Source organism: Palaemon carinicauda, chromosome 19 (assembly GCF_036898095.1).
Source record: "Palaemon carinicauda isolate YSFRI2023 chromosome 19, ASM3689809v2, whole genome shotgun sequence".
Taxonomy (NCBI): Eukaryota; Metazoa; Arthropoda; class Malacostraca; order Decapoda; family Palaemonidae; genus Palaemon; species Palaemon carinicauda.
The window spans coordinates 50008520-50035679 of record NC_090743.1 but is presented as its reverse complement, the minus strand read 5'-3'; the positions used below and the strand labels follow the sequence as shown (position 1 = coordinate 50035679).

At 45.8% G+C, this 27160-nt stretch overlaps 1 protein-coding gene across 1 annotated transcript in view; it reads left to right on the top strand.

Annotated features, from left to right (window-relative positions):
* The window catches only part of PGS1 (Phosphatidylglycerophosphate synthase 1), a 156358-nt gene that overhangs the window by 40030 nt on the left and 89168 nt on the right, over positions 1-27160 (top strand). The window contains exon 3 of the mRNA XM_068393558.1: positions 14228-14350. Within this exon, the coding sequence (XP_068249659.1) occupies positions 14228-14350 (123 nt within the window). The remainder of the gene's footprint in view (positions 1-14227; positions 14351-27160) is intronic.

Sequence of the window (27160 nt, the reverse complement as noted above, 5' to 3'; positions counted from 1 at the left end):
CTAAGGAAGTCATTAAGAAAGTGACTCAGGACAATAAGAGCCTTATTGACAAGTGAGGTATTTCCTCTAAACAGAAATTTACCCCCAATGAAGTACTTCAACCCAAGAACAAGTAGCCCAGAAGTCACTGTAGTGGTTTGCGGACTGTGGCCAGAGGTAGTACCCAAACTGCCTAGTGTCCGAATGCCGACCACACCCCAACGTTCGCTACACAAAAAATATACAACGGTGGAATACCCAAAAATCTAGGTCAAGAGATCAAGAGAATGGAGCACTGGGCACCACCCCTTGATTTACACTGGGCTAGGGGACCCAGCTAGAACCTTACTTTTCCCTTATCTTCCCTTGCCTTGAGCTTGCTGAATAAACACATAAGATGACCGTTGATTCATTTCTGAGAAGTTAGCAGAATTTATGAATAGCTCTATCTTCTTTAGGTAAGATGGTTTCAAGTTTAAGTAAAATGTCAGAACATTAGGTGAAAGGGAACATTTATTAAAACTGATAATGGGACACTGTGTGGGAGAAAAGAAAATATGATAAATGACTTATTAGAAAGTTTTAATAAGAAAAACAGTTAGGTTAACATTAAAAATTTTTTTGTTAAATTCAAATAAACAATTAAAGGAAAAATTAGCATCCCTTTACACTCCAGCCTCACAATAACAAGATAAAAAAAAAAAAAATTGAATAACAAAAAAAAAAAAAAAAAAAAAAAAAAAAACCAAGAACTATTCACATGCTGGATACTCATAAGTGTTCCCTAGACTATGCTAGTATAAACAAAGGCACACCTAACCGTGTATCTATTTGGGATACATTCAAATACCAGTAGCTTGCCTCACGATCAAATTGTTCATAAAACAAGGATTACAATTCATGCGGCAAAACTAAAAGATCCTGGCAAACTTGCTTTTAACAGTCTTCTCCAGGCTGACTAGCAACATAATCAGGTGGATCATGCAGTATTACTTCAGTTATTGTGCCTATGCTTGACTCCAATTCCAGTTGCCTCTTCAAACCCTACAGGGAGCAGGGTGTACTTACTTCTTCTAAATGTCCCTGCTTACAATGTCTAAATAATTCAGTCGCTGCCATGGTGCAAAAGCAAATAACGCATAAACAGGATTCTCAAGGTAACTTCTCAGATTTGGCACGTAAACTGTCCATAAGCACTCTGTGTCAATATATTACCACCTAGGTCAGTGATAAGAATAATCTAGTTTCATTTGCCCCTGATTTTGAATCAAGTTACCGTGTAGCAGGGCATGCTTAAATCATTCATCAGTGTATGGGAAGAAGTAATTACAATACACAGGTCTTGAGTAACTCTTCTTTTGGCAACTTCATCTTTCCTATATACAGTACTTAGAAGAATAACCTAAACTTCTCTCCCTACTGGGTGTAGGGGCCTGCTGTCAGTACCTGTTAAAAGAAATAACAGATTAAGGCACTTTTTGGGGGGGCACTTGAGAGCTAAAAAAAGTAATAGTGTGTTTCATAACATCCAAACCAAAAATGTTTTTTCATACACACAAACCATCCATTATTCCATCACTTCAAAGGAAGGAAAGCCTTGCCTGTTGCGACAGCCTCAGTGTCCACCATTCCTCAGACTGCGTACGTGGTCCCCCAGCAGTACATTTCACAGTCTCCAGCCTGCAACCCGGTGTACGAGAGAGCTACCACCACGTTTCACCCTGCCAAAGCTGATAGGGTGGGCTTTGGTAAGAGGGGAAGGTCTGGAAGAGGCAGTCAAACAAGAGGCTGAAAAAGTAGAGACAAGACGTTTAAAGTTGCAGGTCCTTCGCAACAACGAGGAGCTTCCGGTAGGGGGACGATTTCACCTGTTCTGGGATCAATGGGAGTTCGATCCTTGGGCTCACAGCATAATCTCAAAAGGGCTTGGCTGGAAATGGAGACAGAAACCACCCCAGTTCAATAGGTTCTTTCAGCCCATAACTCCCTTTTTGGAGGATTATGTTCAGGGCCTTCTCCAGAAGGGAGTCATCCGTTGCACAAAATCCATGAACTTTCAAGGGCGGCTATTCTGCGTGCTCAAGAAAGATTCAAACACTCTTCGAACTATTCTGAACTTGTCCCCACTAAACAAATTCATTCTGAACCACAAGTTCCAGATGCTGACTATCTCGCAAATACGAACCCTACTACCCCAGGGGGCCTACACCGTCTCCATAGATCTTACAGATGCCTATTGGCATCTTCCGATAGGTCGGCGCTTCTCCCCCTACCTTGGTTTCAGACTGACAAGAAAGGCCTACATATTCAGAGCTATGCCCTTCGGGCTGAGTATAGCTCCAAGTATTTTCACGAAACTAGTCGAGTCCATTGTCTAACAATTTTGGAACAGAGGCCTTCAAGTGATGGTGTACCTAGACGACTGGTTAGTCTGGGCTGCAACAAAGTCGGAATGTCTTTAATCAGCCTAAGAGGTCATGAAATTCCTACAATCTCTGGGCTTCCAAATCAATCTCGAGAAGTCCAGGCTATCTCCAGCTCGGAAATTCCATTGGCTGGGACTTCAATGGAAGAGAGAGGGTGTGTGACTGTAGGTTGATTGATTGATTGGATGCCAGAAAACTTTTAATCAATCAATCAACCTACAGTCACACACCCTCTCTCTACCACAAGGCAAGAGAAAGGAAATCGCAAACTCGGTCAGGGGCCTACTTCGTTCAAAAGTACTCACCAGATGACAACAAGAAAGGGTCTTGGGGTCGTTACAGTTCGCTGCCGTGACGGACCCAATCCTGAAAGCAAGGCTCAAAGATGCCAACAGTGTCTTGAGAAGAAAGGCATCCAATGCTCGGAGAGATCTTTGCCACAAAACCCCGGCCTTACTGCGGAATGCAGCTCAAGCCGTGGTTCACTGCCAAGAGTCTATAGAACGACGTCCCTCTTCAGTACCCTCCTCCTTCCGAGACTATTCACACGGACGCCTCAGAAAAAGGTTGGGGAGAACACTCCTCTTCCAAGAAAGTGCAAGGTCAGTGGTTGGTTGCATTTCAGAAGTTTCACATCAATGTTCTGGAGGCTATGGCAGTGTTTCTGACTCTGAAAAGACTATGCCCAAAGTCAAAATCACACATTAATTTGGTCATGGACAACAACTCAATAGTGCAGTGTGTCAACAGACAGGGCTCCAGATCTCCTCAGATCAAAAATGTAATCCTAGCCATTCTCTCTTTAGCAAAAAGGAGGAAATGGCATCTTTCAGCAGTACACCTGGAAGAGGTTCGCAATGTGATGGCGGACGCCCTGTCGAGATCCAAGCCTCAGGAAACAGAAGGATGTCTGGACGTAAAATGGTTTTGCTTCATTCTGGAGCAAGTCCCGGAACTGCAAATTGATCTCTCTGCGACGAGCTTCAAATAAAAACTTCCCCGATATGTAGCACCAAACTTGGACCCGGACAGGAATGGATGCGATGTCTCTGGATTGGAACTAGTGGTCTCACATCTACCTATTTCCTCCATTCATCTTCCTATTGAAAGTACTGAACAAAATGCGTACTTTCAAGGCAACGGCAGCTTTGGTGGCTCTCAAGTGGCCCAAGAGCAATTGGTACCCTCTTTTTCTGGAACTCAAACCCCTTCAGATCCCTCTACTATCTTCAGTGCTGTCCCATGTTGTTCAACAGACAACTATCTTTGCTTCCTCCTAGATAACGAATGTCAAGGACAAATTAATGCTTTTAAACAAAGGCTAAACAGTAAAGTAAATGTGCAGGAAGTAGGGCGGATATTGCCTAGCTATGATATTGTCTCCCTGATCCATGGGTTTTGTGGGAAGCAGTTCAAACTGCTTTCAATATTGCTGGGTATTTACTGACCCAAGCACACTTGTACTGAATCTGTCTCCATGTCAACAGGTACACCGGGGAGAGGGGACGCAGAGTGAGAACCAGTATGGTGCGGTTACATCACCTACCACTGCTACCCTTAGGCGAGACAAGCCCTCAAACCCCCCAGCAATGCAGGGGAAATAAGAAGACTCAGAGTGAGTGGAAGGCAGTTAAGTTCGAGTCCTACTCATGAGTGGACAACCCTCACTAGGCCCACCTGCCATGGTAAGCCTACCTCAATCATGGCGGACGTCCGTACACCATAAGACATCCAACGATTTCTTTTTGGTAATAATTCGTAGTCACATAAATGTCTCCCCGAGTGTCTGCTCTCCCCGTGTAAAATTATTGTATTAGTTAAAAGTTAATTCCATTGTATTTGACTGATGAAATCATTTAAGAGCCAGCGAGAAACTTATAATTCTTCTGATATGTAACCTCAAGTTGTTCCAACACAAATACTTACCTCGAACTACTTTCTTAGGAGTTACCTGTAATCTCCTCTCTACCGACCAGAGTTTTGTGTAGTATACCCTACACCCGTTTTCTATGGAGGGCTAACTCGGGAGTGAGAGAACGTGCCCCGAGGGTAGCCTTGAGCTAGGTCGATGTCCGCTTGGGTCCCGTTAGTCAGTAAGTTCTCTGGTCGCGACGTGATACCATACTTTCACGTCGCTCTCGTCTCTCTCGACCCTTTGTGTCCGCCTCGTGTGTCCCGCGTGGTTACCGCGTGGTATCTTTGTGCTTATCCCTTGTGTTCTTGCGTGTTCACTACCCTTCCTTGTGCTTCCCAAGTGTATCCCTTTGATTCCCTTCGTTCCTGTGCCGTGTGGTTGTGTGCTATGGAGCAGATCCGCCGTTGTCCTGGGCCTAGAGCCGGAAAGTCGTGTGGAGCGTTCCTTTCCAAGCCCGAAGTAGACCCTCACTCCCTTTGCTCTTCCTGTAGGGGCAAGATGTGCTCGCCATCGGATACGTGCATTGAGTGTGTTAGTTGGAGTGAGATACAGTGGGTGCGTTACGGCACTAAGAAGAAGTCGTCGAAACGTTCGCCCAGGAAATCTAGCATCTCTTTGCCGTTCCCCTACCCAGAGTAGGGGACGAGGTAAGTCCGTTGCGGGGAAAGAGCCGAGGGTTCTTCCCCAGGAGTCTAATGTGTGTGAAGTGGGGGTTGCTGGGACTTCTCAGGCTAGTGGGGGGCCTGGTAGTGCTGTGTCTGGGGGTTCTGGAGACTCTGCCCTTGTGCTTGGGGGGCACGTTTCCTCCGACGACCCCTTGTGGTGTAGTAAGGTTGTGCCTGTTTCTTCGCCCGCTTCGTGGGCCTGTGTTTCAGGTTCTTCAGCGGCTGGCGACGCCCAGGGTAAGTTGGACTCCACGGTAAGTGAGCCCTTCGGGTGGAAGCTCCCTAAAACGCCAGGTAGGTCCCCAATGCGGATGGAAGAGGGGCTAGATACCTGGTTCCCTAGTGTAGGGCGCCAAACCTCTTTTCCAGCTCCTCTGACGGCGGTTCCAGAAACCTTCCTACAACCCTCGACCTCTGGTACGCAGCAAGTCGCGAAGCCCTCCGTAGCCCCCGCTTCTGCCCGTCGTGCGGGTGGTACAGTTTCGTCGGGCTCTTCGGATGGTGGGGCTTCGTTCTCTTCAGAAGAGGAAACCAGGAGGAGACATCGGCGCTGGAGGGAGCGGTCCAGGAGCAGGCGTTCCCGCTCAAGATCCCGTTCGAGGTTCAGTAGGAGATGGTCCCGCTCTCCACGGAGGAAGTACAGGAGGAGTAGGTCCCCCGATGGTGATTGGGTCTTCGTTCCCTGTAAGTCTGAATTGCAGCGTTCCCCGGACCGGCAGTCCAGGGATTTCTCGTCACGAAGGCCATCCTCCAGACGCAGATATGACCCTCGCAGGGAGAAATGCGAGAAGGCCGCTTCAGGCAGGCGTAAGGCCGCGAAGCTTCCGGTTCACCCCGCCGTGCTTCCTTACGGGCAGCCTGGCCGAATCAGCACAGCTGATTCGGCCCTCGGACTTAAAGGAACGGTTCCCTCCGTCGGGTCAGCCCACGGGATCTGCGTCCTCGTCCCCCAGAGAGAATACACGAACGGTAGTCCTTGCCGGCACGGCGATGCCAGTTCTGACCCCCGAACCTGGTGCGGAGGTTTCCGCCGGGAAAGACCGGTACCACCGCAGGGGAGTGCCTGTTATTCCAGAACCGAAGCGCTTGGTGGGAGTGCCCAGTGACCCAGCTCCTCGGGATCAGGCCGAAGGTTCTGCGGACGGTAGAGAAGGTTCCCCGACCGAGGACTCGGCCTATCGGAAGGTTATAGGCCTGGTTCGAAGGCATCATAGGATTGAAGAACCGGTTCCAACCGATGAGGACTACTGGAGGTCCAGCCTGACCCGCTTGATGCAGGCACCCGTCCAACAGAAAACCTCCCTGGCCCTGCCTGTGGCCCGAGATCTCGTCCTGGGACGGGCTCATGTCGATAGAGTTGTGGCAGGCAATGCCGAAGCTCCCAAAACGCAGAGCTCCTCGAAGTTGCTCCAAGGGCTCAAGGCACAGAGTAGGTTTTATGTGCCAGAGGGACAACGACCGGGAGCCTGCAAGGTGGAGCCTGCCCTCGACGTTCTGGGACAGGGTGCCACGGAGGACAGAGCCTCTTCAGCCTGATGGAGGAGATGTCGAAAGACTTGGTGCACGTCTCCTCTTGGTTGGACTGGTGGGCTTCCACACTGGTAGGTGTTCAAGTCACATATGACTTGACGGACCCGGAACAGCAAAGCCTCCTGAGGGAACTTATCATCTCCGGGGGCAAGACCCTGAAGTTCCTCACGTATCAGTCCCTTGCCCTGTCAGCGAATTGGTTTCTTCGCAAAAGGGACACTATTCTGGCGAAGCTTTCCCGGAAGGTCCCAGACAGGGAGGCGAGGGCCATGAGGAGCCTTCCTGTGTGGGGTGACTCCTTGTTCCCCTTGAAAGAGCTAGAAGAGATCATGGAAAAGGTGGCTAAACGAAAAGAAGTGAACGCTCCCAGGCCTCAACCGGTAAGGAGGCCCCCCTACAAGAGATCAGAATCAGACGGTCCCTCTACTTCTCAGGCCCCGCCTAACCTGACGAGGAGAGAAGCCCCTTCTTCCTCGTGGGCTTCAGCGCCTCAGCCCCCCCGTAGAGGAGCTCCAGCAGCGTCGGCCTCGTTTAGAACAGGGTATTCTGCCTCCAGGAGAGGCCGTTCAGGCCGCTCCTCCAGGAGGAGGTAGAGTGGGAGGCCCCCTACTCCTGCCCAAGCCTCAGGTTGGGGGATGCCTCAGACTACATTGGCAAGCATGGAAGGCTCACGGAGCAAAGCCCTGGACAGTATCCGTACTGAAGGAGGGGTACAGGCTACCGTTCTTAACGGAACCCCCGCCTTTAATTCCGGCCAGCCTGTCGAAGTGGCTGGCACCCAAGGACCCGTTGAAGAGGGCGGCTCTTCGAGAAGAGGTGTCCACGATGTTGGAGAAGGACGCCATGGAGGAGGTCCTGCACCCAGGGCCAGGTTTCTACAGCCGCCTGTTCCTGGTAGAAAAGGCGACGAGGGGGGGGGGGGGGGGAGTGGAGACCGGTGATAGACCTGTCAGCACCAACCGTATTGCGAGGACTGCTTAGTACCTTTAACAGTGAGGCATTTGTTGACCGAATGCCCTAATTTTACTAACTTAAGAAATAGATATCTGTTTGAGGCTCAAGGTGAGGATGGCAGGTTTATCCTTGCCAAGATTCTTGGACATGATGTGTCTTACTATGCGAGCGGAATTTTTAGATTTATTTCAGAAGCAGGTCTTCTGAAAACTATTTAACTATTTTAATGACTTCTTAATTTTTATGGTTTTAATCGAATTCTCTTTTAATTTTCATATACAGTAAATGGTATCGGCGTCAATGACCTTAGATGTCAGGATGCCAGAAAACTTTCAATCAATCAAATCAAATCTCAACAAGTTTGTGCGAAAGACAGATTTCAAAATGGACACTCCGAAGTCAGTCTTGCTGTCCTTGAGGGAGAAAGACTACATGATGACCATAGACCTCAAGGGCGCATACTTCCAAATCCCGGTCCATCCCTCAAGTCGGAAGTTTCTCCGGGTGAAATGGGGTACCCAGATCCTGCAATTCAAGACCCTCTGCTTCGGGTTGTCGACAGCTCCCCAGGTATTCACGAGAGTCTTCACGACAGTCTCGGTGTGGGGTCACGAGCGGGGCATTCGCCTCATCCGGTACCTGGACGACTGGTTGCTTCTTTCCTCCTCAGAGGACGTTTTGAAGGAGCAGGGTATAAAACTTCTCCAGTTTTGCAAGGGTCTGGGTATCATGATCAACCCAGAAAAATCGAACCTATCTCCCTCCACCAGAATGACCTATTTGGGGATGACACTGGATTCCCTACTAGTGAAAGCTTTTCCGTCAGAGGAGCGGGTAAGCAATCTTATGAAGATCCTTCTTCCTTTTTTGTCGGGGCAACCCAGGAGGGCGAAGGACTGGCAAAGGCTAATAGGTCATCTGGTGTCGTTGGAGAAACTGGTTCCCCAGGGGAGACTCAGACTCAAGGCCGTCCAATGGAACCTGAAGAACTTCTGGAACCAACTGGACTCGCCTCAGAAATTAATTTCAGTCCTGCCAAACACAATACCCTCCCTGGAATGGTGGCATTGCAGGTCGAACTCGCTCAAGGGGATGCCCTTCGCGACTGAACCTCCCGAGTTGCTCCTATTCACAGACGCCTCCAACCAGGGATGGGGAGCCCATCTCCTCAACGGGACGGTGAGAGGAACCTGGATGGACGGGGAGAAAGGCCTACACATCAATGTCCTAGAGTTGAAGGCAGTCCAGAAAGCTTGCCTGCACTTCATCGATCTACTAAGGGGAAACACTGTGGCGTTGATGTGCGACAACGCCACAGTGGTAGCGTACATAAAGAAGCAAGGAGGCCTAAAATCAAGGGAGTTGTGCGATCTCGCCCTAGAGATCGTAGATTGGGCGGAAGCGAACCAGATAGTGTTATTGGCAAGGTTCATCCCCGGGAAAAAGAACGTCCTAGCCGACGGTCTCAGCAGGATGGGTCAGATAGTAGGAACAGAATGGTCCCTCCTCCCAGAAGTAGCCAGGCTCATCATTCAACGGTGGGGTTCCCCGGTGATGGACCTCTTTGCAACCAAGCTGAACGCACAACTCCCCGTGTATTGTTCTCCTGTCCCAGACCCAAAGGCAGCCTTGGAGGATGCCTTTCAGCACAAGTGGGACAACCTAGACGTGTACGCTTTTCCCCCCTTCACGTTGATCAGGCAAGTGCTCAACAGAGTAAGGGCTGCCCGGAACTTAAGGATGACTTTGGTAGCGCCCTGGTGGCCGGAGAGAGAGTGGTTCGCAGACCTAAAAGACCTGACGAACCATCCTCCGTGGCCACTCCCCGACAGGCCAGATCTTCTACAACAGCCACACTTTCTCAGGTTCCACGACAACCCACAGTCTCTACGCCTTCACGCCTGGAGACTATCGAGCGCCTCCTGAGGAAGGAAGGATATTCGTCAGGAACGGCTAAGAGGATGTCGCGATACCTGAGAAGGTCGTCGGCAGCGGTCTACCAAGCGAAGTGGGCCTCTTTCACGAAGTGGTGCGCTTCGAAGCGCATAAAACCCTCAAAGCCTCAGTCCCAGATATCGCAGACTTTCTATTATATCTCAGAGACGAGATAGGGATGTCAATCCCAGCTATAAAAGGAGTACGAGCAGCCTTGGGTCAAGTCTTCCTTCTGAAGGGCATCGACCTGGGCTCCTCTAGACACATCTCTATGCTTGTCAGGAGTTTTGAACAGTCCTGCCCCCTCAAACTGTTAGGGTGCCTCAGTGGGACTTAGCTAGGGTCCTGAAGATGTTAAGTAGCCCCCCGTTCGAACCAATGAAGGATATTGTAGACAGGGATCTCACTCTCAAGGCAGTCTTTTTGTTGGCCTTGGCCTCTGCGAAAAGGGTAGGTAAGATCCATGGGCTGTCTTATGACGTCTCTCATTCGAAGGGGGGGAAAGAGATCTCTTTCAAGTTTGTCCCTTCGTTCGTGGCGAAAACCCAGAACCCAGCAGTCTGGGATCCTAAATTCGAGGGGTTCTCTCTGCCAGCTATTCCTAGGACTGGGAATCCTGAGGATTTGAGGTTATGCCCTGTCCGTGCCATTAGAAAATACCTTGAGAGGACTGCACATCTCCGGCCAGGCATCAAGAGCCTTTTCGTCTCCACAGGTGTTACAAAGAAGCAGGTATCGAAGAATACCATATCCTTTTGGTTGAGACAAGTTATTGCCAGGGCCTACAAGGAGGAGGGACTAGCCTTGCCAGATACTCCCAAGCCCCATGACATCAGAGGTCTGAGCACTTCCTTAGCCTTTGAGAAGAACATGGTAGTGGGCCAGATCCTTCAAGCGGGCACCTGGTCGAACCAGTCGACCTTTACTGCCCATTACCTCAAGGATTACTCAAGAAGGTCCTTAGACGGGTTCTCCATTGGGACAGTCATCTCCGCGCTCCAAGTGATTTAACGGTAAAGCCCCAGGCACAATCGTGGATAGCAAAACCAGGAGACACAGGTTCGTTCCTTTTCACCCTAATCCCCGTTTCCTATCCCTATCGGAGATAACCACACTTATGTAACCATTGAAGAACACGTCTCTGCAACTTTGTTACTGGACTCAACATCAGAAGATTTTTCAAAGGGTGAGTACTTAGACATTAACGTGAGCTCTTTGTGTAGTTTACCCTACCGTCCGTTTCCCAATTTGTTTTTTAGAACCTAGTTCATATCTAGGCTTCTTGGCGTCCGCTTTGCTGGGTCTGAGGGTCAGGAAGTCACTCCCACCTCCTAAAGTGTAAGTCTCCTAAGAAACTAGTTCGAGGTAAGTATTTGTGTTGGAACAAATCAAAAATTTTAAGTAATTTTTATTTTTCCTAACATACTTACCGAGAACTACTTTCGGGTAATGGCCCTCCCTACCTTCCCCGAGTGCCTTTCTGCCCTTGCAGGGACATTTTGCAACATCCGAGGAACTTACTGACTAACGGGACCCAAGCGGACCTCGACCTAGCTCAAGGCTACCCTCGGGGCACGTTCTCTCACTCCCGGGTTAGCCCTCCATAGAAAACGGGTGTAGGGTATACTACACAAAACTCTGGTCGGTAGAGAGGAGATTACAGGTAACTCCTAAGAAAGTAGTTCTCGGTAAGTATGTTAGGAAAAATAAAGATTACTTAAAATTTTTTAGATTTAAAGTTCCATTTCGCTTTGAAGAAGATTGATGCTAATTTTTGTTGTGAAAATTAACTTAGACAATAAATCTTCTTACGATGTAACCATCGTCTAATTCACTGCCTCCAATCATGTATTATTATGTAATTAACCCACGCTCTGTGACACGAAAATCCTTCAGCTAATAATTTTCTCGCCCCCACAGCTCAAAGAGAATTTTGAGTTGCGAGGGAAAGAATTGACTTCATAGAAGAGTACAAGTCCAACACCACAAAACGACAATATTTGGTCTTCCTGGAAAAAATGAGATGCGTTCGTGAAAAGTCATCAGCCCTCTTATATTTCTATGGACTTCTGTATTTCTTTCTTTATTTCACTACATGATCAAGGTCTAGCCTCTACAACTATTGCCTCATGTAAGTCGGCACGGATTAGACTTATTGCGTATGGTTTTGATGTTGAACTCAATAGCGAGCTATACAATAAGATCCCGAAGGCTTGTGCTTAACTGAAACTTAATGCTCCTCCTAAGGCCATTTCATGGTCGTTTGATAAAGTCTTGCACTTTGCTTCTTCGATAGGTAACGCCTCTGCCTCTTTGAGGGATCTTACTCAAAAGTTTATCTTTTTGCTTTCTATGGCTTCTGGTGCTAGAGTCAGTGAGATTGTGGCCCTTTCAAGGGATGATGGCCACATTGAATTCTTGGATTTGGGAGAGGTAAACCTTTATCCAGATTCTGCATTCTTGGTGATAAACGAACTTCCCACGATATGCTGGGGTCTCTGAAAAATTGTTCCACGACAGAAGGACCCTTTTCTGTGTCCTGTTGAGAGCCTTAAAGCCTACTTATATAAGAGCCGGTCCTTTAAAGCGGTCAACTTTTTAAAGGGGAGTCGACAAGATCTAACCTTTCTGTGAAACAGCTAAGGTCCAAACTCACTTACTTCACCAGGAGAGCTGACCTGGAAAGTATTCTAGCGGGTCATGAACCTAGAAAAGTTGCCTCTTCCTTAAGTTTTTTTCCAATCTATGTCCTTTGCTGGCTAACAGGCTTACACAGGATTAGGATTGAAATCTTCAAGAGTGTTCTTCAAACATTACCTACGTCAGTTGGAAGAGATTAAACACTTTGTGGTGGCCACTGGAAGTGTAATTAAACCAGCTTCTTAGGTGTTGTGCACGGACTCGTTTGGACTGGATAATTGGGACTTCTCAGTCTACATTGTGCAAGGGGATTATGATCTTTTGTTCTATATGCCCTTTTAATGTTGTAATGAGTTACAGGTAATTTTTTCTTATGCCACGAGTATTACTGTTTTACTACTCGGTTTCATAATTTGGGGTTTGAAAACTCAGGTTTTCTGTATACTGTATACTTATATATACAGGTATTGTATATCTTGTTGTATTATTATTGCTACATGTATGTACTTTCCAAAACATTAAAAGATGACTATTCCTTTTTGCGTTTCCTTTCTTTGGACCTACTGTCTATATGAAATAAATGTAGTGTATCAAAATTTCTTGAACCCTCCTTTTATTAACTTTGGTCTTTTCATCTACTGGAGACAAAGTTCTTCACAGTGAGTGGGGCTGTGCTATTGATTTACTTTGTTCCTACCTTTGTACAAACTTCTCGCTTATCCTCATCATTCGGTACCATAGTACCAATGCTGTAGGAAGTACAGTATGCTTATATCTATGGAGTTACAGGGTTAAAACTCTTCTGGCCACAAATGATAATGATAATTCTCTGGTACACTTCCATCAGGACGACATGGCTCTAGCCCCAAAAAAGGATTTTGACATAGGAAAAATCTATTTTTTGGTGAGATAGTCATGTCCTCTTGATGCCCCTCCCATTATATTCTATCCCCTCCCATTTCTTAGTGTGGGACCTCGTGTCATGCGATGGCTGCTCCCCGGAATGGCTCCACAGGAAGCATGTTAGTAGTAGCACATCTTTGAGATCGGGAGTTGTAACGGCTCTCTCGCCCACGTTTCTTACCTTATTCCTTATCTTTCAAGACAAGGTTAACTCTATTCGGGGAAGGATAACCATGGCTTGTTATTAACACGTCCCTGATTTATTCACGATATCTCTCGAGATATTCGCTCCAGATGTCAGAACTCTGTTGATACCTCAAAGATAAATTTTCTCTGGTATATCATTCCTAGAAATATCCTAAGTAGAAGCTGCCAATAAGGAACTTCCATCAGGACGACATGGCTACCTTACCCAAAAATAGATTTTTCTTGTGTCAAAATCCGTTACCAAGTTAAATATTTGGTCGCAAGTTTCATAACTCAAGAAAAGTTTTGTCATGTTTAGATTCTCAAATACTGTACCTTTATTTTAAAGAGCATGTTTGCTTAACAGTTTGTAAATAATCAACGGGCCCATGGATGTGTCACATTCTGAAATACCTTTCCAAATGCTTTAATGATAAGAATAACCAGCTGCTAAAATCATTGATTAAACCAAGTACCTATTTGTTAACAGTTTCTAAACAACAACCACCCTTGTATGCCTTTTTCAGAGAATTTATTTTGAAATTGGTCAAATAGATTTCAAAAATTGTCTGGGACCAAATTTTCTGTGGTGATTGAATTTTCTGCGGTGATTGAATTTTCTGCGAAAGAGTTTGTATTAGGTGTTGAAACAAATGACTGTTTTGAAAGTAATGTGTATTATTTCTAACTATACAAACCTTGAGCTCTTTACTCATACTTGACCCGTCATCGCCTATCCCCCAGAAAGACATGTCTGCAATAAAAAGGTAACATCATATCACCGGTGTGTGTGTGTGAACGGTGTGGTTTGTGTAACTAGCAGTGGACTATTTTACCTCGCTATAAGTTTTATGGCTAGTTTCAGCGTTTGCCGAAATATATATCCATAGCAAAGGGAAGTTAAATACAAATTACTTAAAAATAGCGTATGTCATATTCTGTGGGATTGCCGTTATGTAGCAGTTGTGAATAGCACTACTTCAAACTTGCCTGTTAAAATATCTATGTAAGAGCTTTATATTTACGCATGCAATTGTATGTATACTGTAACTGGTATTTGCAAATAAACTAAAAACAATTATTGCTCTTTTTAGGTGCGAGTAATCACAGATCCAAAGGAATTTTATGCAGAACTTTTATCAAAAGCATCCAAAGCTAAAAGTCGTATAAGTTTATCCTCTCTCTACCTAGGAACTGGGAAACTAGAAGAAAATCTGGTAAGAGGTTTATTGTGTTTCACATTGTATATTTTCTAATAGACTTAATATTTACATACATGCAAGAATTTTTGGTCTTTATATGAAGCATGAAAGATATTCTTAGGGTTAGCCACTCCCTTTTTCTGTATCCTTTCTCATATTTTATTGATTTTTAAGATGGGAATGGTATGTAGTAGTGCCTCGGGTTCCGAATTTAATTCATTCTGGGAGCGAGTTTACTCCCTAAAATGCTTGTAAGATAGAGTGAATTTTCTATACTTATTGATGGAAAATTTTTTGAGGATATTGATTGATTTATTGATTGATTTAAATTTTTCTGTCAGGAAGCCAGAAAAATTTAAATCAATCAATCAATCAGTCAATATCCTCAAAAAAATTTCCGTCAATAAATACAGAAAATTTACTCGATGCATATTTACACTATTTTTAAAGGTTTTGTAGTGGAAATTATTTATAACCCATAACACTAGAAATCAATAAAATTAATTTACAATAGAAATTAGAGATGACAGTAAAATTAACTTGCATTGTAATTTAGGAAAGTTGTAGCTGGTGTGAAAAAGATGAGAGAGGAGGATGATGAACGGGTTACTGGTTGCAAGGAGAATTTCCCTTCATAAGAATTTAGGGTAAAATATCATGAGTTCTCTCTCTTAAACAATATTCGCTGTCACTAACTACAGTAAATCACTTAATTTACGATTTCTGTACTCTTGGTTGTCTTTTTTACACTTTTACGTTCAACTTTCACAAGGAAGTTATCTAAAGACTGCTTTTACCTTTTCTTTACAATGGCATAGAAAAAAAAGACTTTTATGAATAGTACTTACCTGGCAGTTTTATATATATATAGCTGATATCTCTAAATCGGCAGAATTTTTCAAAACGAGGCAACCGCCTTGTGGTGCTTGGGAGGTAGGTGGTAACACCCGTCACAGGGTGGTCCAAGGAATCATTCCCGTGTCCAAGACTTCAGTTCATCTCTGCCGGCTGGATCGAAAACATCGTCAGTCCACCATTGAGAGTTTTTCTAATCTTTTTCCCTTCGCTTTTTTGGACTTCGTTTGGTGAAGTACACTGATTTAGGGATTTGGCAATAGTGTTTTGTTATTTTTATTGTACTATTTACTTTGTTTATCATGAGTGATAACTTAATTTTTGTTTGTGCACTATATTTTAGGTGCAAAGTTTTTAATCCTGATGACGGAAATACGTTCCGCCAACTCTATGACGTCACAGTCATGTGACTTAATCTTCATTGCATGACTTGCAAATTCTCTTTATATGTTTTTTCATGTAAAGAATGGGAGGAATTCCACTTATATAAGCTTTTTACTTTTAATGTAAAATTTTAAAGAAATATTTGTCCATTTAGTATTCGTTCTTTAAATCATCGATCTAATTTCATAAATTAAATAGAACTAGCGTATGGTTAATTTACGCTGTTAGTTCTCGTTACTATCGATGCAGTCCCAACATGCCTTGGTAGCGTTCTTTTCGATATGGGAATTAAAGTGTTGGCTATAATACTCCAACAACAACGATATGGGAATTCTAGTTTTAGTATTTTCATTTATATGTTCCTATTGTTTACATTTATATATATAGATACGTTATTGCTATATCTGTTCTTTTTATCATTACAACTCGCTTGTTTTTGAAAACCCTTGGAATTAATTGTGGATTACATTTGTTTTCCCATTTTCTGTTCATTTTAATCTTTAACGTATAACTTTCCCGGCGTTTGTATGTAACTACCGGGTAGGTATTTATGACATTTAATTTTACCGGTGGTTATATGTAACTACCAGGTGAGTGTGTTCAACATCTATTTTTAATCTCAACTCTTGCCCGGTGGTTTTTTCTTTTTGTGACCGCCGGGTAAGTATGTTTGAAAGTTTATTTTATTATGGAAATGTCAGTTTAATATTTTATAAAAATATTTTGTTTCAGTTTATATAGCAAGTACTAGAGACGATTTTGCTTTCTCATTCAAGCCCGTGGCAGAAGAATAAGTTCTCTCACAACGGGCAGTACTAATTATGGTCTTTTGTGTAAGAGTTTAATAGTGCAAGTTTCAGTGCTAAATTAGGCATTGGATTCTTTCAGCACAGTGGACGTCATTTTCCTAGCCTTAGACCTCTTCCAAGCTCCCCGGCCCATGGGAGAAGGAATGTCGATCGGCGAAAGGAAACGAGAGGCGTTAGCTCACGAGCAAACGCCCTCACGAGCGTTCCTGTTAACGTTCCCAAGAATGCTCGCCCTTGCCATGGGAAAGCAAAGAGCGTTGAACGTTAAGATTCTTACACTGCTTTTAGAGTTTCGCATTGCATCACTTTTGATTTTAATGGTAATACTATAAGTCATAGATATTCGCTGATAATATCAATGCTTACAAACCATCATTGACTCGGTTTTTGTCCCAGAGCGCCAGTCGGCCTTATGAACCCTCTGGTCGGAACCGAACGCGCCGAGCGGCATAATGAATGTCATTTTGCCTTAACGCTCAGCGTTAAGTCTTTCAAGACAGGACGAATGCAGCCTCATCTTTCAGGGCAAAATGCAGCCTCGTCTTTCAGGGCGAATGCAGCCTCGTCTTTCAGGGCGAATGCTGCCTCGTCTTTCAGGGCGAATGCTGCTTCGTCTTTCAGGACGAATGCAGCCTCGTCTTTCGGGGCGAATGCAGCCTCGTCTTTCGGGGCGAGTGCAGCCTCGTCTTTCGGGGCGAATGCAGCCTCGTCTTTCGGGGCGAGTGCTGCCTCGTCTTTCGGGGCGAATGCAGCCTCGTCTTTCGGGGCGAGTGCTGCCTCGTCTTTCGGGACTAATGCAGCCTCGTCTTTCGGGGCGAGTGCTGCCTCGTCTTTCGGGGCGAGTGCAGCCTCGTCTTTCGGGGCGAGTGCTGCCTCGTCTTTCGGGGCGAGTGCAGCCTCGTCTTTCGGGGCGAGGGCAGCCTCGTCTTTCGGGGCGAGGGCAGCCTCGTCTTTCGGGGCGAGGGCAGCCTCGTCTTTCGGGACGAGGGCAGCCTCGTCTTTCGGGGCGAGGGCAGCCTCGTCTTTCGGGGCGAGGGCAGCCTCGTCTTTCGGGGCGAGGGCAGCCTCGTCTTTCGGGGCGAGGGCAGCCTCGTCTTTCGGGGCGAGGGCAGCCTCGTCTTTCGGGGCGAGGGCAGCCTCGTCTTTCGGGGCGAGGGCAGCCTCGTCTTTCGGGGCGATCGCCTCCTTGTCCTTTCAGGGCGATGCCACGTCTTATAAGATCTTTGTCAAGGATGACATTAGTGATCACTTTTCTCCTGTTGAATTCTTTGAGATTAACAGAAGGAGAAGATCCTAATTTCTCTTGCTCCATGTTCCCCACCCTCTGAGTTTTCATGTGGTCATTAATGAAGCTTTAAGAATATATTAATTTTTGTTTCTTAAAACAGAAACCTTTGATGCCAGCTTCCTTATCAGATAGGCCAGGATAGCAAGGGTGGAGGTCTAGCCACGTTTAGGTCGAAGACCTTGTGGCAGCCCAACAGAGATTTTTTACGGCCCCCTTGGTGGTTTGCTGAGTCTCTTAAGGAATACAGGCAATGAGGCTGGATAATTTTGTAATCAGAGGTCATAATTAAGGTACGTTCTTCTCCTTTTTTCTTTCTCTCTTCTCCCTCAAGAGTTGGTCAAAGACAGGTTTTGGTGTCTTAATCAGCAAGAAATTTTCTGCATGCTTTTTCTCTATCCGAACTATCAACAGTAGGAGCCAGACTTTGCTACTTCTGGCGAGCCTGGGAGAGGAGAGGAGCAGACCTTTGGTCCGTGTTTTTACTAAGGATGGATGCGAAATCTTTTTCCTAGTGAATCCTCCTTTGTTAGTTACTCCGATAAGACTTTTCTGCCTAACCGACTTTGCAACTTCAATGTGTCTCTTTTGGGAGCGGGAGTCTTTTGTCCGGTCCTGGACATAAATGCTCTTTACGCCTTCGTTCAGAAGTCAAAGTTCTCCATGGAGACATCAAAATCTTTGGAGAAGAGGGGAGCAGACCTTTGGTCAGTGCTTCTTCGGAAGGAGGATTTCTTTTTCCTTTTATAGGGAAACCTCCTTTAGTTTTTAGCTACAACGATTCTCTCTCCCAGTTCTAGAGAGGAGTCTAAGTGGCAGGCTATGCAATCAAACTTTATCTGAGGTTTGTTTACAAGAAAGAACGGGTGTAGAATGGGTCAGTTTCGGGCCGTGTGTTTTGGTCTCAGCTCCGCCCCTCTTATGTTCACGTAACTTTTGCTTAATGTAGCAGAATACTGCACTCTAGAGAAATCATAGCGTCCCTGTATCTGGATTTTTAGATAACGTTGAGCCTATCAAATAATTAGGTCTTCCTGTCAACAAGAAGAGTCTCTTCTGACACCAGGATGCTCAGCACCACGTCTTTTAGAACGTTCAGCGTCTCGCTCTGTTAACCTCTCGGCTCCACGTCTTACAGGACTTTTGGCACCACGTCTTACAGGACTATCGGCGCCACGTCTTACAGGACGATCGGCGCCTCGTCTTTCAGGACGCTCGACGTCGAAGTTCTAGCATGAGGCATGACTTTGAACATGAGAATCTAGGACTTCGTGATGACACTACCTGTAGTCGAATTTTGTGTCGAGATCAAGGACGCCTTCGTTCTGATCTCTTGGATCTAGAAAGGAGGTTTGTTCTAGGGCAAGAAATATCGGGGCAAACATGCTCAGCAGGAAGAGACTTGTTTTTCCCTCAGAATGGTCTCTCAACCCGCAAGTCTGTCAGTCTCTGGATGTTGTGGGGCAGACCTGTAACAGACCTTTTTTGCCTCCAACTGGAAGAAGAGGATCCCCTGCTGCTGCTCCCTAGTCCCGGACAAGGAAGCTGTAGCAGTGGACTCCTTCTTGATGGATTGGACGGGGGTGGACATGTTTGCGTTGCCCCCGTTCGAGATCATCAATCTGGTCTTCAGGAAATTTGCTCTCCTCGATTCGAGGCAAATGATCCTAGCGGCTCCATTCTGGCCTGCTAGGGAATGGTTTTCGGAAGTGATGGGCATGTTGATGGACTTCCCAAGAAGACTTCGGCAAGTCTAGATCTTCTCAAACAGCCCCACTTCGAGAGGTATCATCTAACCCCCCTTGCTCTCAACTGACTTCCTTCAGACTGACTAGAAGCTTGTCAGATCTCGAGGCTTTTCGGCACAAGCGACGAAATCTATCGCCAGAGCAAGGAGGATCTCTTCACAAAGAGTCTACCAATCTAGGTGGGAGACCTTTAGAGCTTGGTGCAGGCGGCACAAGTTTTCCTCATCCTCTACCTCTCTGAGCCAGATTGCAGACTTCTTCTTGTACCTCAGACAGGATGCTAAGCTGGCTGTATCTACCATCAATGGATACAGCAGTATGCTCTCGGCCGTCTTTAGGCATAGACGCCTAGAGTTGTCCCAAAATAAAGATTTGCAGGACCTCATTGGGTTTTTTCAGACGACGTAATAGGTACTCTTAAACCTGGATGTGGTGTTTAAGTTTCTGTGCTCCAAGAAATTTGCACCTATCTCTCTAGCCTCTCTTCGAGTTGTAGCGAAGAAAACCCTCTTCCTTATGACTAGCGAATGCCAAAAGGTCAGCGAAGTCCAGGCGATTGGGAAGAGGGTGAGCTTCAATTAGGATAGGGCAGTTTGTGCCTTAAGGTTCATCTTTCTCGTAAAGAGCGAGAACCCTTCGTAACCCTACACTATGAACGTGAGCTGTGCATCCAACTTGTTATGGTGTTCAGTGAAAGATCCGCCAAAACCCCTGTCTAAGAATGCTTTGTCCTTTTTCCTTAGGGAGAAAATTAGGGAAGCCCACCTCTTATGTGAGGAGTAACACTTCGCCCTGTTGAAATTACTGGCTCACGAAGTGAGAGCCATTGCTACCTCTCTGGCATATCAGGAATATATGTTAGTTAGGCTATTCATGGATGCAATTTTCTGGAGGAGCAACTCTGTCTTCGCTTCTCATTAACTTAGAGAGGTGAGAGTAGACTTTGGCAAGTGCTATACCTTGGGCCCATACATAGCTGCGGTTTCTGTATTAGGCAAAGGAGTTAATAACCCCACTCAACCTTGGTTTATATGCATGTATGAGGGTTTGTGTTTTTATGATAGTCTGAGGACTTCGTCTTGTGGTGCGGTTCCCTCAGTCTAGATAGATAGTTTATGTCTATGTTGCAGGGTTAGGTGGTTAGTTTTAGTAAGGTTGCAGTTTTTATTATATGGGGCGAAGGTAGTTTCTGAAGTCTAGTCAAGTTGTTGGTCTTATCCCTTTGACAGACTCGATTGAGTTTTTTGCAGCATTGCAGGCTTACTCCTGGATAAATACTCCTAAGGGAAAGCCACTCTTGAGGCTGTACCTTTGAAATCAGCTACCTTAGCAGGCAAGGAATCAAGGTGTTTTTATCTCCTACAACTCGTTTGTTGTTTCCCCAACGATGTTCACTGTCTGTTTCCCTCCTCCAAATGTGTGAATCAGCTATATATATATAACTGCCAGGTAAGTACTATTCATAAAAATGGAGTTTTTATGATAAAACAAAAGTTTTATGAATACTTGCCTGGCAGTTATGTATATATATATTCGAAGGCCCACCCACCTCCCCTCAGGAGACAGGTCGGGCATAGATGAACTGAAGTCTTGGACACGGGAATGATTCCTTGGACCACCCTGTGACGGGTGTTACCACCTACCTCCCAACCACCACAAGGCGGTTGCTTCGTTTTGAAAAATTCTGCTGATTTAGAGATATCAGCTATATATATATAACTGCCAGGTAAGTATTCATAAAACTTTGTTTTATCATAAAAACTCCATATTGCATTGTTGGTAATAAGATTTGCTTCTTGTTCTGCCAAAGCTTTATCTGGATGAAAACTGCTTGAAAAAAGTATGGACAATGCTTTGCATCGCTTGATAGTCTCGTTTGAATTTATCCACGAAAAATACCTATTAGGTGAAAAAATTCTGCTCGAAAGCCGATGTAACATTTGTAACCCAATACAGATTTTTTAAAAATATGTGAGCGTATATCAATTTGCTCATATTCAGATTTACCCTAAACTCAAGGTTCTCTGTACTGTATCGTTTAGTAGAAATTTATTACTGTATAAGAGTATATCTTATTTTTCATTCACAAGTCAATTGTTCTGGCACAACATACGAACCTTCCGGTCTTTACTATGGAGTATTTATTTTGCCGAAGCTGAAACTAGCAGATAAGCTTTGCTTACAGGGCATGACTACCCACTGCTATTTAGCAAAGGAGGAGCGTGGTAGGCTAGCCCCCACGCTCTCACCAGCACTAGTGACTAACCATCACTTCTTAATTCTGCTTGGTACAGTGCAGACGTGTCTTACTCCCGCATTAACAATTTTAAAATATCCCAACTGGCCTATAGCTAAAACTTTCAACCTTTATCTTTTCAGGTGTGAATGCCTGTGAGAATGCGTATCATGCGAGTTTATCTGGGCACGAATGGGTGCTTGTGCGGTACCTTCATGCTGGCTAAGGAGACCGATCCTCACTGTCTTTGTCCTGTGTGCCGAGGCCACTCGTGCACGGAAGAGTCTCCTTGTGCAGTGTGTAGGGAGTGGTCACCCTCTTAGTGGTTGAGATTTGGAAAACGAAAGGGAAAAAAGGCAGAAAAAGACTTCCCCCACGAGGTTAGCCTCGAAAGGGGAGAATTCCCGCAGACTTTCTCCTTTTTTTTTTATCTCACCATTCTGAGTCTGCTTAAACGGCTTTTCCCGGGAGCCGGTTGAGTAGGAGTGGCACACAGGTAACACTGAGACAACCTTGCGTGAAGACTTCCTCCGCAATTTCCCCCAAAGGGTCAATACCGGGATCCTCCGCGGGGGAGTCTCTCAGATGATGCCGTTCATCTGTTGTGGCCTTCCTTGGGGTAACAGGTCCTTCGTCAAAGGAAAAGCTGCAAGAAGTCTTACAATTGGGTGTGCGTGCACACTCAAGCGCTGAGACTTCATCTGTTCACCCCGATGTTCTTCCTACTTTCCCGGAAGGACAGGAGCAGATGAGGACAAACACTCCCCTGAGTGACTTGTCATGAGTTCTTGCAGTCTTGGGAACGAGCTTCGGCTGCGTTCCAGAGGCTGTGCAGAGATCAGATCCTCTGGCCAGATTTGCCCGTACGAAGGAGAAACGAAATGCACAGCATGGAGTTTGCCTCCAGTGTTGAACATTATACCCTTCCGATGGAAGATAGCCCATCACCACTTCCTGAGCGTCCTGTTCCTCTCCCACGGAGAGACGCTCTGTCAGGAGGAAAAGGGGTTGATCAATCCTCCCGCTTGCGGGAGAAGCGTTCTTCTCCTGAAGGGTCACCCCCACGGGGTTTCCGCTGAAGGGCGTTAGACTCACTTTTGCCCCTCTTCAGTCATTCGGAGCACAGCTTTTTGGAGCTGGATGAGGAGAATGGGAAGAGGTTACCATCTTTTCCCCCATCTCATCATTGTGTCCGCTGGGCACAGTGAAGTGCTCTGCGCTACACTAGGCCAGTCTCTCACAAGACCGGGCCTACAGGTACCAACTCACCTGAGTTAGAACTTGCCTTGCTGCTGTCACATAAGCGTTCAGCCCCCTGTCCTCCCTCGTATTGAGGAGAGGAAGACGATACGCTCGTCTCCTTTGGGAGACCAGGTGAGCAGGAGAGCCCCTTTCGTAGATACTCTTATAAGGGATTGTGCAACTCCGTCTCTGGCAGCGAGGTCTCACGCAGCGTTGTGTGCCTTACCTGTGAACGAAGAGGGAAGGAGAGCTTATTTGCTTGAGTCGAATAAGCGCAATAACCCTTACGGGAGCAAAGCTCCTAGGCATGCTAGTAAGACCTTGCACACCTTAGATCCCTACTTTTGGGAGAAGGAGCGTGTTGAGGTAGGTGAACGAGCCAGCTCGTCTCGCCAAACCCCCCACGCAATTGTGGTTGGCCATGGCAACCTTGTTGGCATACGAGCTGTGCCATGACTGTCCCACATGACTAATGGCCAAGTCTTCTGCCTTCTGGCTAAGCTGACGGGATGCCTCGTCGAAAACACGCAGAAGGTGCAGGGCATCCTGCCAGGTGGCCTGACTACCAGCAGAGACATTGATAGTGGCCATAGACTGTTCTAGCCAAATCACAGCTTTTCTTGGAACCGTTTTATGGAGCTTCCGTCTCAGCTCTCTCCAGTCCAAGCTATGCCGAGGGTTTGCAGACTTGTACAAGGAGGCCAAACGCCCGGTATAGATTTTTAAGTTTTCCCTCTCCACAGGTTGCACTGCTGAAATGGGCTTTCCACCCTACATCATATTGGGCTTCTCGGCACCAGTCGAGGAGGCGTTCCTTGATATCTGGGTACGAGATCTCAGAACCCCTATTGCCGAGAAAGCTTCTTAGATTTCCCCATTCAGGTACCCTCCTAGCTCAGCAGTTCACCGACCGGAGCTTCTTTCGGTATACCTAGTGACACAGTAGTCCTCAAAATCCCTCAGGAATCGAGCAAAACTTCAGCCAGTTTCTAGCTGGAAGATTCCAGACTTGGGGCCCTTCCTGGAATCAAGGGCCTTGGACAGGTCAGACAGACAGTGTTTGGACTGGAGGGACTGGTTGTTATTGATTTGAGCTGACACAGGAACAGGAGCTGGAACTGTCACTAGAAGTCTCACTGCCAGAATCTTCACTGGTCAACTCCTGTGACAAAGTCATCATTTCGGGTATGGCTGGTCTGGTATTGGCCTTGGACTTACGTCTACGCTTGGGAATGGCCTCTGCGTAGGGCGTAGCTGCTGGAGCCTTTTCCGGTCTGCCGAACATTGCTTGGTCAACCAAAAACTGCTCTCCTAGTCCACTTGCTGAAGTCCCTAGTTGGCTAAATGGGTTGATTGACGGAATAGGTGAGGAGGCAAGAGGGTACGTGTGGGAGTGCCGTTGAAAACCCTGGAGGGGGCTGGAGACCTCCAATCACTTGCCCCTCTCCTGTTACAGGTATAGCCAGACTATTTAAATTTGGCTAAGCCGGGGACGTAGAAGGGGCGCAGAGGAGTGTCAGGGACCTCACCTGAGTCGCCAGGTCACTGACAATCGAGATGAGGCCCTCCACATCTCAACAAAGGCTCTTCTTAGCCTTTCGGCGCTTGGTCGATGACGATGCTATACCTAAAGGCTAGGTGTACCCCGGGTCTGGGCACCAAAAATTATATAGTGGTTTGCGGGCTGCGGCTAGACGTAGCACGCAGACTGCCTTTTGTCTGAATGCCGACCACGCCTCGGCTTTTCACCACAAAAAATCGGTGGAATACCCGGATATCTTGGCAAAAGGTAAACAGACAAGAATGAATTGGGCACTGGGCACCATCCATTGATTTTATACTGGGCAAGGGGACCGAGCTAGAACTTTAGAATTTCCTTAGCTTCTATCTTGATTACAGTTTACAGTTCTTCAGAACAATGGCATAATTCTATGATTTAGGCACAGTAATATTTTTTTCAAGTTTAAGTGAACTTTAGCAACATTAGGGGGGAAAAATAAGATAAAGAAATTATAATTTACTGTCTGGGACATAAAACACCCTCTGGGAGGAAATGTATTGAAAAAGATTAAGGAAAATTATTTAAAAAATTGAAAAATAAAGGTGCAGTAACAGTAAACGTAAAGTCCTACAATAACTATACTAAATAATTATTTAAAAAAAATGCCCACACATTTGACACTCCATAACAAGGAAACTACTGGTCTTACTGGACAGTACTATAATGAAGTTACAACTGGTTATCCTATAATAGAAAATACAATGTTTTCCAGTCACACCTCTTCCGACTACCTACTGATAAAGTAAACACCAACGTATGGCTTATTTCACTGTGTCACTGCACTAGTATCCTAAGAATCCTCCACAGTAAAAGAACTCAAATAATCTGGTCACAATCTTGAAATCATTACACAACACATCAATAATGCACCCTTCACATGGCAACCCCTGGCAAGTCACTTCACAGATTTTATAAAAAAATCTTTACTGGAAGACTACCTTGCACCATCGCAAATACCTTATCAATCTTGGTAATTTCGGGTCCCGTAGCTCTAATCTCCGAAAGGTTGTCCTTAATACTATAGATTGACAGGCATTAATCAAACAGTTTTATGTGATGCGTATGTCTTCTTAATACACTCAATGAATAATGATAAGAGAATTAACCAATGCACTTAACTTAGAAGTTGCCCAGGTAACATACTACAGCATTTACATTGACATAATAAAGCAATACCTGATAAGAGGCAGAAATGGTTTTATGTCATTCATCTAGCACTTCAAGTCTCACTGGTAGCAGTATCACCATTTTTTTCTGGGGTTATCAGGCAAGACAAAAAAAAGTGCTTAACTGCAAACACCAAGGAACAGGGCTGTGTCCCTGTTTTACTGCAGAGCAAACTGCCCTGTGCTTAGCATTAACCTGAATCACTACTAAGTGTAGGGTGCGATGTCAATTACCTGCTAAGAAAAACAGAAAACATGACAACATTTTGTTAGAGGGGCTCGAGGCTCTTCAAAAAAAAAAAAGTAATAAAATTTTTTTACACAAACCTATATTATATTACAGTATACCAACCCAGAGCTAAACTTTGGTCTTGCTCCTCTACGCTAGCTACGACGCAGTCCCTCGTTCTGCAATGGCAATTTGAGGAAGGAGAGCAAAGTTGGAAGTATGTTCCTGCGCATCTCACGGGGTCACCGTTCCCATAGCAGGTTAGGTTTTCTCCCACGGGGTTGTCTCCAGCGCTGACAATGACGCATTCCCTCTTTCTGCAATAGCAGCCGGCGGAGGAGATGCAAAGTCTGAAGCATGTTCCGGCGCCTCTCAGACAGCACCTTTCCTGTTCGCAGGTTAGGTTTTCTCTCGATTGGGTTTCTTCAGCGCTAACGACATCGCACTCCATCGTTCGGCTAATGCAGCCGGCGCAAGGAGTGCAAAGTCGGAAGCATATTCCTATACCTCTCAGGGGACACCTTTTACATTCGTGGATTAGGATTTCTCTCGAGTGATTTTCTTCAGCATTGCTGACAACCCATTCCCTTGTTCTGTCGTTCTGTGATGGCAGCTGGCGCAATCTTCCCGCTTACGGGTAGAATCGCCGACAGCCAGCAACGAGTCTCGTAGCCCTTGACTCTTGAGATGGTCTTTACCGCCTTCGTTCGCTGGAGAACTTCTCTGGTGAGGATCGCAGAGCACTACCAGCTACGACCCTCACTGCAAGGAATCGCATTGCTCTTCCCAGTGAGACTCCTTCTCTACTCATCATACACAATAGCGCTTGCTTCATGATCGCTTTTCAAGTCTCCTCATCTAGATGACACACGCTAGACTTTTTCAGAGCAAGAACTAGTGCTACCTTATTAATTCTAGGACTTGCGACCCCGGTAACACACAGGTGTGTGCTACTTCGATGTGCTTTCGACGGCTGCAGCACACAGAACTTTGACCTACAGTTTCTATGGGTCTCTCTACTTTGGTAGCACTTACTACGGCATGGAGTTTAGGGAGTTTAGCATACACACTCTTCTTGGAACCTAGCCCAGCACTCACCAATAGTAGGAGGAGTACAGCACACTTGCTAGGTTTAGTGCTTAATACCTCACTCACGACTCAGAACTTGTTGTTTTCACACAAGTACAGTCAGAACAGATTCCCGATGTATACATTTTATTAGAACTTACTCATATGAGCTTCAGCTCTCAACTCGACCACAAGAGGTCATGCAGATGTTTAAAGGGCCCCCGTATGTGGATGCACAAGCT